Source organism: Pseudonaja textilis, chromosome Z (assembly GCF_049901715.1).
Source record: "Pseudonaja textilis isolate UNSWEBS1 chromosome Z, rPseTex1.2, whole genome shotgun sequence".
Lineage (NCBI taxonomy): Eukaryota > Metazoa > Chordata > Lepidosauria > Squamata > Elapidae > Pseudonaja > Pseudonaja textilis.
In genome coordinates this window covers 15,748,710-15,768,197 of record NC_142008.1, presented here as the reverse complement: position 1 = coordinate 15,768,197, position 19,488 = coordinate 15,748,710, and the positions used below count along the sequence as shown (strand labels likewise).

Sequence of the window (19,488 nt, the reverse complement as noted above, 5' to 3'; positions counted from 1 at the left end):
AAAGAAGGGGAAGCACTTTTTTCTTGTTTCTATTCTCAATAAGCAGGAGCTCCAAGACACTGCCAAATAATTTATCCCCCGATATTGGGGCTGATGCCAGCTTGCATTTATGCTTGGTATCTGCCTGCCAATGTCTGAGCCATAGCAGTGCTCTGTGCTGATACATGAGATGCTATGGTCTAGACAAGAATTTGACTGCATTAAATGTGGCGTCGGTGGAGAATTCTGCCACTGCAATAATCTTAGCAATGTCCTGGTGGGCTCTGACATTTGACGCCGGCAATATATCCCTCAAGTGGAAGAGCCATCGTAGGGAGGACCATGTAAAAAAGGATGCAGCTGTAGCTGCCCTAATGGCCCAGGCATCAGAAACATGAGCCCTACGGAGTGCCAACTCTGCTCTCTTTTCTTCCAGTCTCAGGGATTCCTTGGCCTCGTTGGGAAAGGTTGAAGAAGAAGCCAGTGCCACAATGGGCTCATCCACCTCTGGCGTTTTGAGAAAATTTGAAAATTCTGGTGTCAAATTATAATATCGTTTATCATACCCTGCTGGGGCTGGGTAGGATGCTGCTGATGCCCATTGATTTTGTACTAATTCAGCAAACATACGAGGGACAGGAATAGTTTCTGCCTCATTAGCCAGTTGTGAAAATATTAGATCGTCGGATTCGTCCTGAGACTCTGTTGACAATGGATGAGGGCTTGATGTGCCTAGTTTAGCACTGTTCTTTGCTTTGAACAGTAAAGATTTAAAGAGGTGAGGACGAAAAAGGCCAGAAAAGGTAGGTTGGTCCGGAATGAGGCCTTCGTCATCCAACATTCCTCGTTCCAGTGGGTCAGCCTCTGACAACCCCAAGTCCATCTGATGGATCGACCCCACCTCCATGGGAACTTCCTGGTCATCTAATTCCACCTCCTCCCGAAGACCCTGGACCGGTATGTCAGGAATATTGGGGAATACTTGAGTTTGATGATGTCCCATATGCTCAAAGGATCGAGCAGACAGGGATCCCACTTCTGAAGTAGCCGAAAAGTGTCTGGCCTGGATGGATTGCTGAACTCCAGCCGCAATGCCCTTTTGTATGGCCATCTCCATCCATTGCTTCATTTTGATAGGAATAGTCTCAGGTAATCCCTCCTCCTGTCTTAAACTGGTGGCCATAGGGGTGAAGGTTGCCTCTGGGATTCGCCAGGCAGTGCTCATTGAAGGAGATATACCTATGGGTGGCTGTCCAAAAATAGCCGGTCTGGGCTGGGTGGATAATTCCAAGGGCCGCAACAATGTACTTGGGGCCTGATCCGATTGCTGTGTCACAGCCATCTTGTCCACCTCCCTGGCCTGTTCCTACCACTGCCTTTCCAAGGCTTGGTGCCATCTATGGGCATCTTTATCCGCCACCTTAGAGGCCTTTTGGGGGGCCCTGACTTATCTTGGGACTTATTTGTCTTGGAGCGGAAGACGTTGTCACCTTCCATTGTGGAGGACTGATTCTTGTGCCTCTAACTTTTTTAAAAAAATATTATTATTATTATTATTATTATTATTATTAGTAGTAGTAGTAGTAGTAGTACTTAGGGATGATGCCTACCCCTGTGGTTGAAAGTAGGACGCTTCACCAGGAGTGTAAGTCTATATATATATATGTATATATATCTATCGACACACACACACACATAAACACATACACACACACACACACACACACATATATATATACATACATATACATATATATACATTTACGTGCCTATATCTACATGTAAAACTGTGTATATGGGGAACAGTATCTAAGGGTCCCCAGCAAGGGAAACCCCCCAAGCGCTCCAAGCAAGAAATATTCAGGATCCCTGGTCCCCAACAAGGGAAACCAGCTAAACAGATTCTGGATGGATCCTTTCCTGTCAAAAACGTCCCGCTGTTTGAAATGGCACTTAAGGCTTCGCTCCAATGTACTGATCCAAAAGCAATTGCGAGAGGGAAATTTTTTTTCCTGTTTAAGGATTTGCCTGCTTATCGAACACCAACAGGCTAAGAGAGAAAGAATCCCAGGAAAGTGGAGTGGGAAAGTACTTGCCCCGGTCCCCAAGAAGGGAAACCAGCGGGGAATGGCGCCTGTAATATTTAGGCAGGAACTTGAAGCCAGCCGTTTAAAATGGCGGGAAGGCAGAATCTCCTATGTTAAATGCCTGAGTAGTTTAATGAGCCGCTGCTGCTGACTCTCTAAAATGTCAGACAAATGATCCTGTAAGGAGAAGTGAGCCACGGCTGCGAGCATTCCAGCAAGATCGCAAAGATAAGACGATCGAGGAATAAGATAGGCTAATTGCCTCAAGCGGCCGTCTCAGACTGCCTGCTCCGCCAGTCACAAAGAGCTGCTCTCAACTGATTGCGGGGATAACCTAATAGAGCCACAAGCCTTGAAATCACCAGATTAATGGGGGGAAATATCTGCAAGCCGAATTAACCCAAGAGCAAACCTGAATTTTGACTAGCTGAATCAGAAAACCGTTCCAGTCAGGGAGTGCACAACCTCTTACCATGAAGGCTGAGCTAAAACTGGGGGATGCTGGGGAGGTGTCCCGTGGAGGAGGAGGAGTGTCCTGGAGTTTTAAGCCCAGCCTTTCCAGAAGAGACTGAAGCACCTCCCACTTCTGGGTGCTTTGAACAGCTCATGGGAGAATTTAACAGCAATCGGTCCTCATTTTATCAACTTCGGAAGGATGAAATGATGAATCAACCTTGAGCCGGTCAACATCGAATTGCTGGCAGTTGGCAGAATTAGCTTGCAATACTGCATTCTAATTAAGACACTACCATAGCTCCTTTAGATCAAGACAGAAATCTCTAGAACTGGCACACTGTTTCCCAATATTCTTTCATCCAGTTGTATTAAAATACACTGGGACTCTACAGCTCAATGCTTCTATCCTTAAATAAGGATGACAGAAATGCCATCACTGAGACTTATTTTAAAATTTTATTTATCCCACCCTTATTATTTTTATAAATAACTCAAGGTGATGAGCATATATTTCTTCTTCCTCGTCCTATTTTCATCACTACAACCTCTGTGAAAAAGGTTGCGCTGAGTCAGAGTGATTGGCCCAAAATTACCAAGCTGGCTTTCATCCTTAAGGCAGGATTAGAACACAAAGTTCCCTGCTTTTTAGCCTGGAGCCTTAACCACTAGACCAAACTACCTTCCATAAACTGAAATTATTGTTCTTAAGAGAGCTATATTTCTGATCATTATCAATTGTTCATAATCCAATATAGTGTCAACCCTAAAGCTGACCTGACTGAGGAAGTTTTGAGACTTCAGTGTTGCTATACAGGAGCTGGGGGATAGGAAGAGGGATATAGAGATAGAGGAGTTTTGTAGCCAAAGCAAAATACTCTCTCCTGGGAACCAAGGACATTCCCACAGGTGGCCAGGGAGCAGAGGAATGACATCCCCTGGCAACCAGATGAGACCTTGATTGGACCATGTGAGTGATTGTTTGGGAAAAAGGCGGGAAAACTTTTACTTTTAATTAGGTGAAAACTACAGGAATATTCAGAGTTGGTTTTCACTAGCTTATGCAAATACGATATGTCCAATAAACCAATTTTTTGAGGAACCTACTTGCCTCTGGTTCTCTTTGTTATGGAGGTATTACTTGGACATACAGTTTAGACTATTTTTTTTTTGAAAGGATAGGCAACATTTTATTTTGTTTCAGTCTCCAACATTACCATCCTTTAGCACTAGGATAAATACAGGGCACTAATGGAAACTAAAATTAAAGAATTTCCGAAACTCCACTAATTTGCCTACCTCTGTGTGCCTGTATGCTTGTGAAACTATATAAAATTAATATTTCATCCTAAATTATCTTAAACAGATATATGTTACCTGTTCTTGTCTCTCCAGCCATTTATCTACCATGGGATGAGTGGCACTTAGTGAAGACCGAGCATTATCCCTCTGAAATTGGTTAGAAGACCAGGTACTGGTGTCCCGTGGGAGACTTCTGTAATTTTCATCTTTCTGTTTCAAAACAAAGGGAGGAAACTCCTATGATATAAAGCCAAAGCAAAAAAAAAACCCACTGTCTAAGAACAACAATCTGAGAGCAAGATTTTAAAAGATATCTCTCCAAGACTGACTGGTCTATAAACAAAATGGACTTGTTTAAAATATTTGTACTGCAAATCTTCTGTATAACTTCAAGGGACTGCTAAAGATACTCCTTGACTTCCAAGTACAATTGGGACCAGAATTTCAATTCCTAAGCATGAACGTTATTAGTTGAATTGCGCCTCATTTTATGATCTTTTTTATTAAGCAAATTACTACTGCTGTTAAGTGAATCACATGGTCAGTAAATAAATTTGGCTTTCCCCAATGGCTTTTGCTTATTGGAAGCTCACTGAGATGGTTGCATGTGGCAATTTGATAACCCCAGGATGCTGCAACCATCATAAATACATGCCAGTTGCCAAGAACTTGAATTCCAAACACAGGACCATCGGTATGATGTGACGAGTCACTTTTTTATCCTATTGTAACTCCAAACAGTTGTTATGAATGCTTGTAAGTAGAGGTCTACCTAAAGAATACTCCCAAACTTCCTGTTTCATTATGACCAACTAAAGATTAATCCAGCAAATTAAGCAATCAAACAAGGAAATGCACTTCACATAGCTAGGATTTTGGGTTGGAGATTAGCAAGCCCATGTTCAAGATCCAAGGACTGCTATATGATGCTATATCCTATCATTCGCTCTAGATACTTGATAGGTATATATAAGGAGCACCTCCGAATGTGCCCTGGGCATTGGTAACGTTACCAGCTAATCCTTTCAACCTGGAAATGTGTTAAACACTTTGCCCAACAACGAGACACACACCAACAACAGTCAAGCCTCCTACAACTGACCCCCATCTCACACCAACAACAACCACAACTGATCCACAAGCCATTGGGTTCACAACCTCTGGTGATTACAGAAAAAGAAGTGCATGATCTATTTCACAAACAAAAGCCAGGAAAAGCACCAGGGCCAGACAAGACAACTCCTTCTTGCTTAAAAGTCTGTGCTGACCAATTGGCCCCCATCTTCACCCAAATCTTCAAAAATCACTAAATATGTAGTATGTTCCTTCTTGCTTCAAACATTCTTCTATCATCCCAGTGCCAAAGAAACCCACCATCAGGGAACTGAATGACTACAGATCAGTTGTTCTAATACCTGTAGTTATGAAAACCTTTGAAAGATTAGTGCTGTCCCACCTGAAAACCATCACAGAACCACTGTTAGACCCCTGCAATTTGCACACAGAGCAAAAAGATCAACAGATGATGCTGTTAATATGGCTCTGTATTACATTCTACACCTTGAATCTCCAAATACTTATGCAAGGGTTCCCCTTTGTAGACTTTAGTTCAGCATTCAATACCATCATTCCAGACATTCTTCTAACTAAACTAAACAAGCTAGTGGCACCTGAACACATTTGTAAGTGGATCATAAACTTCCTAACAGACAGGAAGCAACAGGTGAAGCTAGGCAGAATCACATCTGATACTTGTAGTGTAGGGGCCTCCCAAGGTGGTGTGCTTTCTCCACTTCTCTTCTCCCTATATACCAATGACTGCATCTCAAATGATCGATCCATTAAAATACTGAAGTTTGCAGATGATACAACTCTGATTGGTCTCATTCGAGATAACGATGAATATCATACAGACGGGAGGTTGTACAATTTGCTCCTTGGTGAAACTGGAACAATCTGGAACTGGATTCACTCAAAACTGTAGAAATGGTAGTAGACTTTAGGAGAAACCCTCTCATACTACCACCTCTTACAAAACTAGACAACACGGTATCAACAGTAGAGACCTTGAAAATTCTCAGTTCTGTCATATCTCAAGACCTAAAATGGACACCTAACATCAAAAATGTCATCAAAAAAAGCACAGCAAAGAATGTTCTTTCTGCGCCAACTCAAAAAGCTCAAACAGCCCAAGAAGCTGCTGATACAGTTTTTATAGAGGAATTATTGAGTCTGTCACTGCATCTTTCTATAACTGTCTGACTTCAACGGATAATTAGAACTGCAGAAAAAACAATTTGCCTTCAATCGAGGACCTGTATAATGCTTAAGTCAGAAAGCGGGCTGTGAAAATATTTACAGACCAATCACATCCTATTCATAAACTGTTTCAACTCTTACCCTCAAAATGACACTTTGCACTCCAGAACAACTAGACACAAGAATAGTTCTTTTCCCGAACGCCATCACTCTGCTAAACAAATAATTCCCTTAACACTGTCAAACTATTTACTAAATCTGCATTACTATTACTATTTATCTTCTCAGCCTTCCTTTTACCCATTTCCTCCCACTTATGACTGCATGAATGTAACTTTGTTGCTTGTATCCTTATGATTTTTTAAAATTGATTTTTTTTAAATTTTAATAGTATAATTTGATTTGATCGCTTATTATTATGTTTCCTAGTATGATTTGAGTGCTTATTTGTACCCTTTGAGTACTATTAAGTGTTATACTTATGTACCCTTTGACTACTACTATGTTTCTCCAACAATACGGCCTCCGTATTGCCTATATGTTTTATAGGCATGAAATGAAGCCCCCCAAATTAAGACCTATATTAAAACATGCGAAATGGGGGGGAATGGTGGAGGGGGGCTTGCCGTTAGGAAGTACTTTTGTTACACACCCGGATATGGTGCTGCCTGCGTTGACCCCAATACGAAGTGCCCCACCAATGCCGAAGTCAATATCTAAGCTGTTGCCGCCCACCCGCCCGCCCCGCCCAAAGATGCAAGAGGTGGGAATTAAATCACCTCCGAAAAGACGACCTAGCCATTTTTTCGGGGCTCAAAAAAAAATAAGACCCGGCCTTATTATATGAGAAACACGGTATTGTTATACCTATGATTCTTGATACATATACATATACATATACATATACATATACATATACATACATACATACATACATACATACATACATACATTATATATATATATATATATATATATATACACACACACACACACACACACACACACACACACATAGTGAAACTATTCGCACCAAAACAAATTCCTTATGCATCCAATCACACTTGGCCAATAAAGAATTCTATTCTATTATATTTAGTAAATATCTTAGGTACAGCATTGAAAACTGGTTTCTCTTTGGAATCAAATCTACCAGAATACATTTTGAAACATTATTTATATTCTGCCTGATGCCTATAAGTTTCTGTCTGCCATTATAAACTCAAGATGTGCCCATGTGTACACATCTGTCTATCAAAATAAAATAGAATTAAACTTTTATTAAAATGTAACTAGGGGTACAATAGGCACTGAAGCGGGCCCCAGAAATTTCTCTTTATGCTACTAGGATATACCTCCAAAAGCCTTTACTAAAGGCAGCAGGTCAGATACAGACCTTTCCACTTTGTATCAGAAATGTATTTGCAATTATTAAAAGCCAGAAACAATTATTACATTAATTGAAATGGTGCAAAGGTAAGATAAAATCAAAGTCAAGACAAGCAATATAAATTGATGTGAATTAAACTCACTCCAAAACCTTAATTTACTGATGTGAACTTACTATATGACAACTTTTGAGTGAGCGGATAATCATCCTTGAAAACAGAAAGATAATGAAGAGTTAATTCTCATTTCTATATTGACTGATAATTATAATTTCCTGTGTGTACTTTTGAAACAGGATTGCCTGAATAATCCTGGATCATCTTTCAATTTCCATTAAATTACCTCTCTCGGAAGATGTGCATGTACATCTGCAAACTACCAACACTAGGATCCTCAGAGCTTATACATCCATTTCAAATGCATAATCTTATCTTACTCCCAGTTTACTACAGAACCACTATTTATTTATTAGATTTTTATCCCATCTTTATTATTTTTAAAAATAAGGTGGTAAACATACATATTCTTTTCTCCTCTTATTATGTACTACAAGCTTAAAGTAAAATTTAAATCTTAAATAAAAGAAAATGAAAAATATGTTCAGTTCTCACACAAATTGAAATCTTGCCCCTATACAAGTAGCTACTTGCATAAAAGTGAACTTCTAATCATCTAGTTAATCTAACTTGTATTATCATAGTCCAGAATCAAGGACTGAGTGAAGTAGAGAAAAGTAGAGAAGTAGAGAAAAATGTAACTTTAAGTGTAAATAAAATGAATGTTTTTATACAAAATTTCTCAAAAGTATACATTACAACAAATGGCCATCATACAACCTAGATTATCTGATAGAGAAAATATTATAGTGAGCTTACAAGGATCATGCAGAACTAAAAATATTAAAATTAGGCCTGGGAAGTCACTATTCTTTCTCAAGCATGATTAAACCTGGAAACAGGGAAGTAAATTAAAGTAGAAAAGAGGTCAATTATTATAATAGTCCTCTGTGAAAAGCTGACATCTGTCCAGGGTCAGAATCAGATAAGCCAGTTATTTGATTAATAACTTCAGTCAGTAGAAACTGTACAGGAATTCAAATAGGTATACCATAACTCTTAATATAAAAAGTTATTAACACCAGTATGTCTCAGCTATAGTGTGTGGCCAAAACAAGGGTTTATTAACTCCTCTGTATTTGAAGTGTCTACCCACCTAAGACTATTGGAGCAAAATGGAGCAAAATTCACTTAGCAAATGTCTTGCTTAGCAACAGAAATTTTCTGCTCAATTGAAGTCATAAGTGAAGGATTACCTGTCCTTCACTTATGACTACAATAATAAGAATAACAAGAGTTTACTAAATAAGTGGGAGGAAAATTGATTTTGTTTGTGAGATTTATCCCCCTTTACAGTAAAAAGAAAATCCAATATTCTTGTGTTATCTTTTTGCCTATCAAGGCATCACTGAAAAGTCACAGACAATTCTCCCTGGAGCCACAATATACTTCTGATGACCTATCTAGGCATATTTTTTGGAATCAACATGTAAGTGAATTGCCACTGGCTTCTTCTAGGATATTTCCCCCACTGCCAGCCTTCCAGGACTTCAATATATTTGTAAAACTTTGCCAAGATATACATATGCAAGAAACCAAACATTGGAGTTTCTGTCTTGAATATAATGGTCATTAAATTATACAACCTCCCCCTTCTCCGTATTAGCATGTTCGTCCACATTCCTGTGCTTAAAACAATTAGTCAATTGTATTAAAAATCCCATTATGCCCTTGAATTTTTTATTTTTTAAAAATCCTGCGTATTCAGAAACAAATGCTGGAGTTCTTGGATCTGATACAGTGCTCAGTGTAATTAAAGGAACAGGAAAACATTGTTGATATTTATCAAAGTAATAATGGCACAAATACTGGATTATAATTGAAGCAGATTTCTGTGAGGGGAAAAAAATAATCCACATGGTTTATTTAAAGGAGTTCTCTATAACACTCCCAACTGTTCCACAGCAATTTTGCACCTACTTTATCTTTCAATTTTTAATTGTTTCCATCTCCTGTCACATTTTGATCATTTTATATCGATATATATGTCCTAATATATATCTTGGTTTTCTCATCTTTCTTTCTTTCAAGGTTTCTCTCAAGGTCACTTTTTATTCTTCCAGCAAATTGTAAATATATCAACTATGGTGAATTCCTACCTTCACTGAACAATTCCTGCTGTGCTCTTAATCTCTTTTCTGAGTACAGATATACCAAATTGACATATGTGATTAAATCTCCCTTATTTTAGTTGTTATAGGTGTCTCTAGAGTAAAAAGTACTTGACAGTCAAGCTAATAGTGAAGTTGCTGGCTTTAAAAACTTGTTTTTTGAAAGGTACCACATTTTTATCAAACTTCATCTTACAATGTTTCCTTTTAATTCATTTTCTTTTTTCCATAAATATCTATTATGAGCTAAGCCTTCTATAATGGATATTCCATTATTTGTGGATTTGATCAATGCTATTATCAACAAGAGACAGCTTTTGCATGACATAGAATTGAAATTAGGAGCTGCAAATCCAACTCTTTCTTTGGTATCTTGTAAAATTTTGAATTTTACTGGTGATTTCCCCCCCCCCCCATTCCGTCTGTCTGTCTGACTGTCTATCTGATTATTGTTCTTTGCCAATCTTGAAAGGTTTTATCCGAATTCAGAATAAGTTCCATTTTAAATAAGAAATTCATATTAGATAATATATTCACTTCTACTGTTGCAATGAGGCTTAGCAAAGGAAAATGTTAGGTTCTTCCATTTCCCTAGGTCTTTTTAGTTGTTTATTTTATTTATTTGTATCCCACTTTTATTGTTTTTATAAGTAATTGAAGGCTGTGAACATGTCCAAAACATCATCATCTTATTATTATTTTCTTCACAACAATAATACTTGTGAGGTAGACTGGGCTGAGAGAATAGCTCAAAGTCACCTAGCTGGCTTTCATGCCTATGATTGGACTAGAACTCATAGTCTCCCCAGTTTCTAACTTAGTGCCTTAATCACTAGGTCAAACTTACTCACATTTTGTAAATTTATAAATAAATATTATATTATTATGTATTATAAGTTATATGGGTGTGGGTGCGGGTGTGGGTGTGTATACATACATACACATACATAGACACAGACACAGATACAGAATTCTGGAACTCAAAAATCACAGCCATGACTGCTCGTCCCATTGCGCAGATTCAATGCTGTCAGTGTTCAATGTTGTATTCAAATAAAGTGTTTTGGTGACATGGTGAAACTATCCAGGAAGTGTATAAATAACCGATTTCATATTTAATGTGAACTCAAAAACTATGAGAGCTTCCTACAGAATGCAGGATATTAAACTGCAATGAAAAGTTGGTTTAATATCATGGTTTATCCAAAACTATTAATAATTATTTCCATATTCAACAATATTCACCTGACATAGTCCTCACTTAATAACTATTCAAAGTTATGATGGTGCCACTACATGCACGCACCATGTCATGTGAGCACAGTTCAGGTGCTTGGAAATCAGCTCACTTTTACAACTGGGTGCAATCTCCACAATCACATGAACACAATTAGTGATTTTCTTTTTTGCAATATTCTAGCAAAAAAATGGATTTGCTTAATAAACACATGGCTTGTTTAACAATTCTGGTAATTTGTTTTACAACCATCATAAAAACCACCATAAAATTAATCAGGTCATATGGGAAACCACATAACGATCACAATGATCCATGACCAAAATTTGATTGTGATTGTTAGGTAAGGCCTACCTTAATTATATAAGAAGGTGTCATTTAATCATGGACTCTGGAATGGAGAAAGGAAAAAAATCTATATGAACAAGAACTGATTTGTATCCTGAACTGACCTTTGAACAACAAAGATTTCCTTACTTCTTTTGGAATATAAGAGGAGTTTAAATTGGATATACATTATTTTTCACATTCAAGTTTGGGGGAAGGGAAGAGCTCCACTATATCTGTGGATTTTGAGCATAAGTTCTCTATTCCACAAAGTGTGGGACTCTAATTTAATAAAGCCCTAAAGAGCCCCCCCCAAAAGTTCTCACTTTCAAAAATAGCATAATTCTCTTTTACATGGATATTGAAATAGAGGCAAGCTTCAGCCCTGTCATTGATCTAATGTGAAGGCCTTTAAGGGTTTAAGTAAACACCTGAAGAGAATAGAAAGGAAGACTAAGGACTATGTAGAAATAGATTTTGCCCTGAGATAATTAATCAATCAACTGGTCAAGCAAATAAGGGACTAGGACACAATCTTTCTGACTATATAATGTTGGACTGTATGTATCATTCAATAAAATATGATCTAAGATCAAGGCAAGGACTTCCCACCAATTATTCTCAGGATTCTGGAGATGCTATTTGAAATTTGCTAAATCAGCAGTCCCAACCTTTCTGGTTTCATGGATTAGCAGCTAGAAGGACGGGATGGTTTTACACAGGCAAATGAAGCTTCAAATGAAGCTGCTTTCATGGCCTGGTCCCATGAACCATGGGTTGGGGGGCCCCTGTGCTAGATGATGACATATTCCTCATCTCTTTTCTAGATGCTGAGCCAGAAACCAGGGATATTGCTCATAATGTGTGCTACTATTTCTGAAGGATTTCCATGAATGAAAAACATATTATTGCAGAATATCATTTATTATGAAAGGTAAGAGCAATTGAAGGACTAATGTGTATGTGACGGGATAGATTAAAAAAAATAGAATAGCAATTTTTACCTAGGTTCTTGGAAACAAAGGCCATTTTGGAACTATTCTGTTTATATGGATGGCAGGCACACATTTCAGGACTTCAGGGCTCTATAATAAGGACATAGAGGCTAATTGTGTCCGTCAGCAAGTGACTTGTTACAAATGTTTGTGTATATTAAATGAGACGGACACCATTGTTTGGCAGTCTCTATTCCCCTCTGGGTAGGTTCAGTTTATTTTATCATTCTACAATGCAATTGAACACTCTGCCTATTTCCTGATGATTTTGACCTTGTAAACCAAAGCAGCTGAGACAAGTACAGTCCATAAGCCATGCTTAACAAAGCAGCCAGGTCTAGCAGCACAAGTCCAGGTGTATATTAATCAGAATACACAGAGAAAGTCTGTACTACAAAATTCTACCAATAGAGAAAGAGTCTTCTTTGATAGGAGAAGAATGAAACAACTAAAAATAAGGGTGTTCCTTAATTGGGAAAACAAGAGACAAGAGCTAGTATCTAGTTCCAATCCTCACAAGGATCAGACTATTTGCATTCTCCTTGCTGCAAAAAGCATTTGAGAAAATAACTGCCTCTTACTGATTCTGTTTATCAAAAGCCTTTTAAAAATCCATTTTCTGGCAACTGGAAGAACCAATCTGTCATGCATATATATACCAAAAATAAAACTAGAAACGCCAGGAAGAAGCTATAAAATATTTTTTTTAAGGACTATGTTAAATGGACTTAGGCTCAGGAAATGCAACCGGCGAAGTTAAATATACTTTAGTTTTATTTGGGAAAGATTAGCTGTATGTGATACAAACCAAGGTGGGGGGGTAAGAAGGGGAGAAGGGGAAATTACTAAGGTAAAGTGGCGGGATGTTTCTCCCTTAAGAAACAAACATTTGATTTTGGATAGTGGCACTGAAAGATCTCAATCCAAACTAATTAAATGAAATTTAATTGAATTAAATGAAAATGCCACAATTATTTTTCCTTACTTACAATGTAATTCTTGCAACTGTAATAATGCCCAGTATGACATATATACATGACAGGCTAAACCAGTTAGCCTGCAAGTTTAAAACATGCAGACTTCAACTTTCAGAATCCCCAGCAATGCTGCTGGAAAATTCTGGGATTAGAAGTCCACACATCTTAAAACTGCCAGATTGAGAAACACTGGGTTAAACTAAAAATAAAGTGAAGATCATGTTCATTGCCAAAATTCAGAAATTCTGGCAGATTTTTGCCTGTTGCTGTTCATTCTCCTTTCCTTAATCTCCCAATAAAACCTCAATAAAGATAATGCAGAACAAACAAAACACATTCAGTGATTGATGTAATGTAATTACAGAGCAGAAGTAGAACTTCTATCATGGGGGTAGTTTTAATAAGACAAAAAGGAAAAAACCCAAATAAAGAAAGGAAAGCTATGTTCATTTCCTCAGGTGCATTTTCAAAAAGAACTCATATAACAAATAACACTTAAATAAATAATAACTAAATTATGACTATTTTCAATTCTTAGAGCCCTTTTTTATTTTATTCTTATACCATGATTAATTTACTATATTTAAGCTCTTTTGTTCCCTATTACAGCACTCAAAGTCACTCGCTTTTTCTAACAATGTTTATTTTTTTCTTTTTCTTTTTCTAATTGTGGAAGACCTCACCTGCTGTCACCCACTTTGGTCACCATTTTCTATTCTCATATTCCACATTCCTGTTTTATCAAATAAAATCATAGTGGGTGAGTGGGAAGGAGGGAACTTGGAATGATACAGAACATGAATTGTGTATTGCTTACAAAAAGATGTTGCCATCAATGTAAGGTCCTTGGGTTAATAGGCTATGTAAATTTCAATAGAGACTATTCTTAAAGACTGGACAAAAAAATTCAGAAGATAATACCCAGGTCAATGGACTTCAAAACCCCATAGAGTCTACCCTAAACCATCCCACTTAGCCTCTAGGTAACACACCAACAAATAGTCAAAGGCTAGCATTCATTATTTTCTATAGCACCCTTCCCAAATTCTACTATAACTTCTGTTCCTCCACTACTTTTCTTCGTGAATCCTACTTCAGGAAAACAATTCTATTTCCCTTTGGCTGCTTCAAGGTGTTATAGTTTCCCAAACAAGCAAAACACTTTCCTTTTCACACCAACACCACAACTTCTACCTGGTAAGTTTTTGTACTCACAACCTAGGTACTGGTCCTTTTGCAAGCAGCCTATTTTCTTACAATGAGAAATATGAGTCCTATATAAGAGTAGATCAGTTCTGCTACTGAAATCTTTTATCACTCCTGCAGAAGCTGCATCAGCTAAAATGGTTATTACCTACAAAGCCCCATGTGTCTTGCAACCTAGCTATTTTAAAGATTGGTAATTCCAGGTAGCCCTTATCTATTAATAGATACAGAAAAATATCCAGTGGGAGAGAACATGGAGTAGAATTTAGTAGATGGCAGGAAGGGCCCCAAGACAACCTTCCCCAAAACTTTGATGACATAGTTATTTCACAAATATTAATAGATATTAATATTCTTCATCTGAAAGATGATGCAGCGCCAGGAATGCTATATGGTAAGCTAAGCTCAAACATATACACACATCAAACAAGATATTCTCAACATATGCTAGCTATCACATTGAAATGAGGAACATAACATACTTCTGGATCTTCCCAGACAGAAATTAGTCTAGCCATTCCTCTTGACCCACTGAGGGCCAGGAATTCTTGTATTTTTTTTTAAAGAAATATAGAGGATTCTCCAGCAAAAACATGGATAGCAACACATATGTAGATAGTAAAGTTAAACATGTGCTTTTTCAAAAGACGTATGTATTATGATCTTCATGCAGTTCTTCAGATACAGTGACCATACTTAGTTTAAAAGATATTATGAAGCCATGTTTTAACTATATTATTACCATGATCTACCTTATTATCTACATTATCATCATCATTATCATAATCATCTATTCCACTTATCTTCTCTTTGTTTTTAGCCAATATCAACACAGAAGGAAAATCACAACATTTTCTAATCACTCTTCTAATCACCAATGGCCAAAGGAGCAGTGAAAATAGTTGTTCCTGCACTCTGTTTGGTTATACCTTTATTGCTTTACAATAAACACTAAAACACTACCTTCTTTGTTATAAAAGCTACAAATCACAATTCCCCAAAAAAGAAGATAAACTGTAAATGTTCTTGAGCTCATACTCCTCTTCATTTTAATTTTATACCTGTTTTGGTGCATTTGCTTAATGTTTATTATCCCCATATGAAAAGCCGTAAATAGATTATTGGATTTCAAACAAGTCATTTATGTATAGAATTCTATGGATTTTTTTAAAAATCCATAGAATTTTTTTAATACCTCACCTAATGTAATAATTCTATTTCTAATCATGGTAGCTTTATTTAAATGATTGTATAAATGTAAAAATTTTGAAATAAATCTGCATAATTTGCAAACCAAATTTTGTAAACAAATGAAAGGCTTACCAACTTATCAAATTAAAAGTGTGATTTGATCATGTTTTCTTATTTTCAGCATACATTTCTTCATACTGAAACATGTGACATTGGGATCTAGGACAGTCATTTTATGTAGCTCTAGGAAGGAGGCAATGGCAACCAGTTTTACAAAACCATGCCAAGCCTTGCTAAGAAAATTGCATAGACTTTCCAGGCAGTCTTTGAAAATCAGAGATGATTGAATAAAAGAATTTAAAAAATTGATACCAAAGCTCAGTTGTAAGTTATAAAGAAATGTGTTAGCACATAAAGATTAATTGTCACACATTATATGATATGCATCTGATACTGGGTCTTTTTAGGATTACATGAAAGATTAATTGCCCTATTAATTTCATAACTATGGAGAAATACACAAAATGGAATTATGCTCATCTTCAAATATTCTGCACATTGAAGGCCATATGCTGGCTATAGTAAGACTAATCCATGGCTGAAAAAAATAAAAATCTAAGTACATCCAAGCAGTAATATATGCTGCTGGTTTGCACTGGTTCTAGCAATGCAGTAGCGCCGATCAGCAGTTGGCCCTGCCTACCCACTCTTTCCTGTCCTATATTTTTTTTGTTCAACTGATTCGCACAGCAGAGCATATTGCCCCACCTCAGCTGTTTTACTCACCAGCACTGACAGTAAGGTAAGTTTTAAAGGTTAAAATTTCCCATTTTAGAAAGCTCCATGCGTTCCAACAATAAAAAGGTTTGCATCCCACCACTGCATAGGTAGATATACTTTAAGATGCAATCTGAATTCCAAAGAAAACAATACACGAATTGATTGTCCATATTTATTATAGTTGTGTATTTTTTTGCAACAGAAGGGGGAGCATTTCCTGGTTCGGAAAGAAAGACATCTTGACTCTCCATAACTAAAATTTTACTTCTGGAACATTCAAGTTTCAACTTAAAAAAGTAGATCACTGTATATTTATGGTATTTGTTGAATTACTCTTTAAATGCACAATGAACTTCTATTTTACAATGATCAATTTCATTAAAAACTTTAAAAATGATATATTAATATCTCTGCACTACACTACAATATTTATCCCATGTTCTTGATTTAATGTTCCTTAGCGTCCAAATTCCCAGTGACTATGCTAAAGCAATCAGATTCCTTTTCATTTGGTCATTCTGTTCATTTCTACAGATGTTATGTTTCATGGAAGTTCAGGAAAATATCTTGTAAGACAAAAAGGAAATGCTCAGCTGCTAATGATGCAAAGAAATGTACACATAGTTGGGTGGCATTAATTTCCTATTTGTTTTTTTTTTTAATATGTCTGCTTTATGCTAAAATGCAAACACTAACATTTAGAAGTTTCTATAACTATTCAGAAAAAAAATAACCTCGAGGGAACCAAGAATAAATATTGTAGTTCCATTCTTCACATTTGATGAAAGGGTCTTGAGAGAAATACAACCACATATAGGTGATTGTAGTTACAATCTTAAATAATAACAAAAGAAAGGTCTCCATTTAGAGGTATTTTGCAATTTACAACCATTCATTTAGTGACCATTCAAAGTTACAATGGAACTGAAAAAAAGAGATTTATGACCATTTATCACACTTATAAGTTTTACAGTATCATGGTAACATGGTCACGTGATTAAAATTCAGATACTTGGCGACTGGCTCATATTTATGATGTTTGCAGTATCCCAGGATCATATGATCATCTTTGGACATCTTTTGACAAAGAAAGTTAACAGGATAGCCAATACACTTTTAAACTTATGTTACTAACTTAACTGCATTGACTCACTGAATTAACTGTGACAAGAAAGGTAATAAAATGGGGCAAAACTCACGAAACAGTCTCATTTAGTCACAAAAAATGGGCTCAATTGTGATCATAATTCAGGACTGCATGTCTATGGAGATTCTCAGTCATCCAGGTTATGGCTGTCCCAAAGGTAATTTTTAAAAAGACAACTGGACTTTCTGGTTTTTCTTTGAAAATGTTTCACTTCTCATCCAAGAAGCTTCTTCAGACCTGAGAGGTCTGGATGAGAAGCAAAACATTTTCAAAAAAAAATACCCAAAGTCCAGTTGCCTCTTGAAAAGGCACCTTTGAGACAAGTCAGAACTATCTGTATTTGATCTTAACCTCAAACAAAATCTTCTTTTTTTTTTTAATAAAGTTTTACTGAATTTTAACAAAACAAATAAAACATCTTATTTGAGTACAGCATGGTTCCGGGTTATCACATTTCCATAGAGACACAATTTCATACGCATATTCATCTTGTGTATTCAACTTCATATCTTATTACTCTTTTTTCCAACTTCTCACTATTTCTCCCTTTACTTCTCTTAATTTTCTTTTATGGTTATCTCATTTTCTTCTTATTCAATTGTATTTCTTTTACCTAAATTTCTATATCTTTTTATTCATTATACTTTCGTCTGTCTTGTTTACCATTTCATATGTTCTCTTCCAACATTCTTAAAAAGCAAAATTCCCTCTATGATTGCCAATCAGAGTGCAACACCTTTAAGTCTTATTGTTATTATCATATGAAATCTCATTAAACATTAAATTTGTGCATTCAAAAATTATAACATTCAAATTTCTAATATCTATTTTATATCATGCAAATCTCATCATTCAGACTCTGCTTGAAAATGTAAAAAGAAAAATTCTAAAAACATAACAAAAACAAGATACACACACACACACACACACACACATTAGTAAACAAAATAGATATTCAAATTCATTCTAGTACTGGTATGAGACTTGTAAATCCTTTACGTTTCTTTTCAATATTTATCAATCTTTGAGAACAATTGAAATGTTTCCCTCCCTTCTTCATTATTATGTTAATTATTAATAAGCATACCATTGGATAGTCATACAGTTTTATCTTATAAATTATTTACTATTAATAAGCAAAATAATTATTCAAATTCATTCTAGTAACTGGTATAAATTTTCTTGTATATCTTTCACATTTCTTTTCAATATTTTATCAATCTTTAGAAACTATTACAATGTTTCCCTCCCTTCTTTATTATTGCATTAATTATAAATAAACATACCATTACATAACAATAGTTTTATCTCATAGGTTATTTACGTATTTCATTTCTAACTCATTACAGTATTCTACTGTCACAACACTATCTTTTGTACCTTTGCAGAATCCTCACTTTTAACTTAATTTAGCCATTGTCTCTGTGTTTTCTAGCTGAGCAAATACCTTTAATCCTAGTACATTTCCCCTTTTTCTTTATTTCCTGCTTTTGTCCCTCATAAGTTCTTTCCTTTCTATCTTCCCTTTTTCTCATCCCTTTTTATACCCTTCTCTCTCTAATTTCCCTTCTGTAGTTCTCTTTTCTGCTTCTCCTTGCTGTTATACTTCTTTTTCAGACTATTTTTCTTTTTGGCTGTTCCCTTTGATCTCAAACTTTCAACTCCTTTCCCCTTTTCCCCTTTTACCACACACTTTGCATTATTTGATCATTAAAAATGGCTTCTTCTTTGTCCCTTAGCCTCTTCTTCTTGCTCTTGGAGCTTTTCCTTTGCTTTTCATAGTCAGGATCTCCATTTCAAAAATTCAAATACGAAGCTAAAGGATCTTCCTCCCCTTTCTGTATCTTCTTTCTGTTTTTTAAGACTCATCTTCAATTCCTCCAGGAGTAATGCCATTTTAAACACTTTTGAACCACCACCCGATTGACTTTA

General features: G+C 36.3%; 1 protein-coding gene across 22 annotated transcripts in view; it reads right to left on the bottom strand.

The window, feature by feature from the left end:
• The window catches only part of PARD3 (par-3 family cell polarity regulator), a 612,541-nt gene that overhangs the window by 322,227 nt on the left and 270,826 nt on the right, over positions 1-19,488 (bottom strand). For 15 of the 22 annotated variants that reach the window (XM_087915556.1, XM_026710113.2, XM_087915560.1 and 12 more), the window contains exon 5: positions 3,897-4,031. The exons of the other annotated variants lie outside the window; for them this stretch is intronic. In XM_087915556.1, the coding sequence (XP_087771682.1) occupies positions 3,897-4,031 (135 nt within the window). The remainder of the gene's footprint in view (positions 1-3,896; positions 4,032-19,488) is intronic. 22 annotated transcript variants of the gene reach the window in all.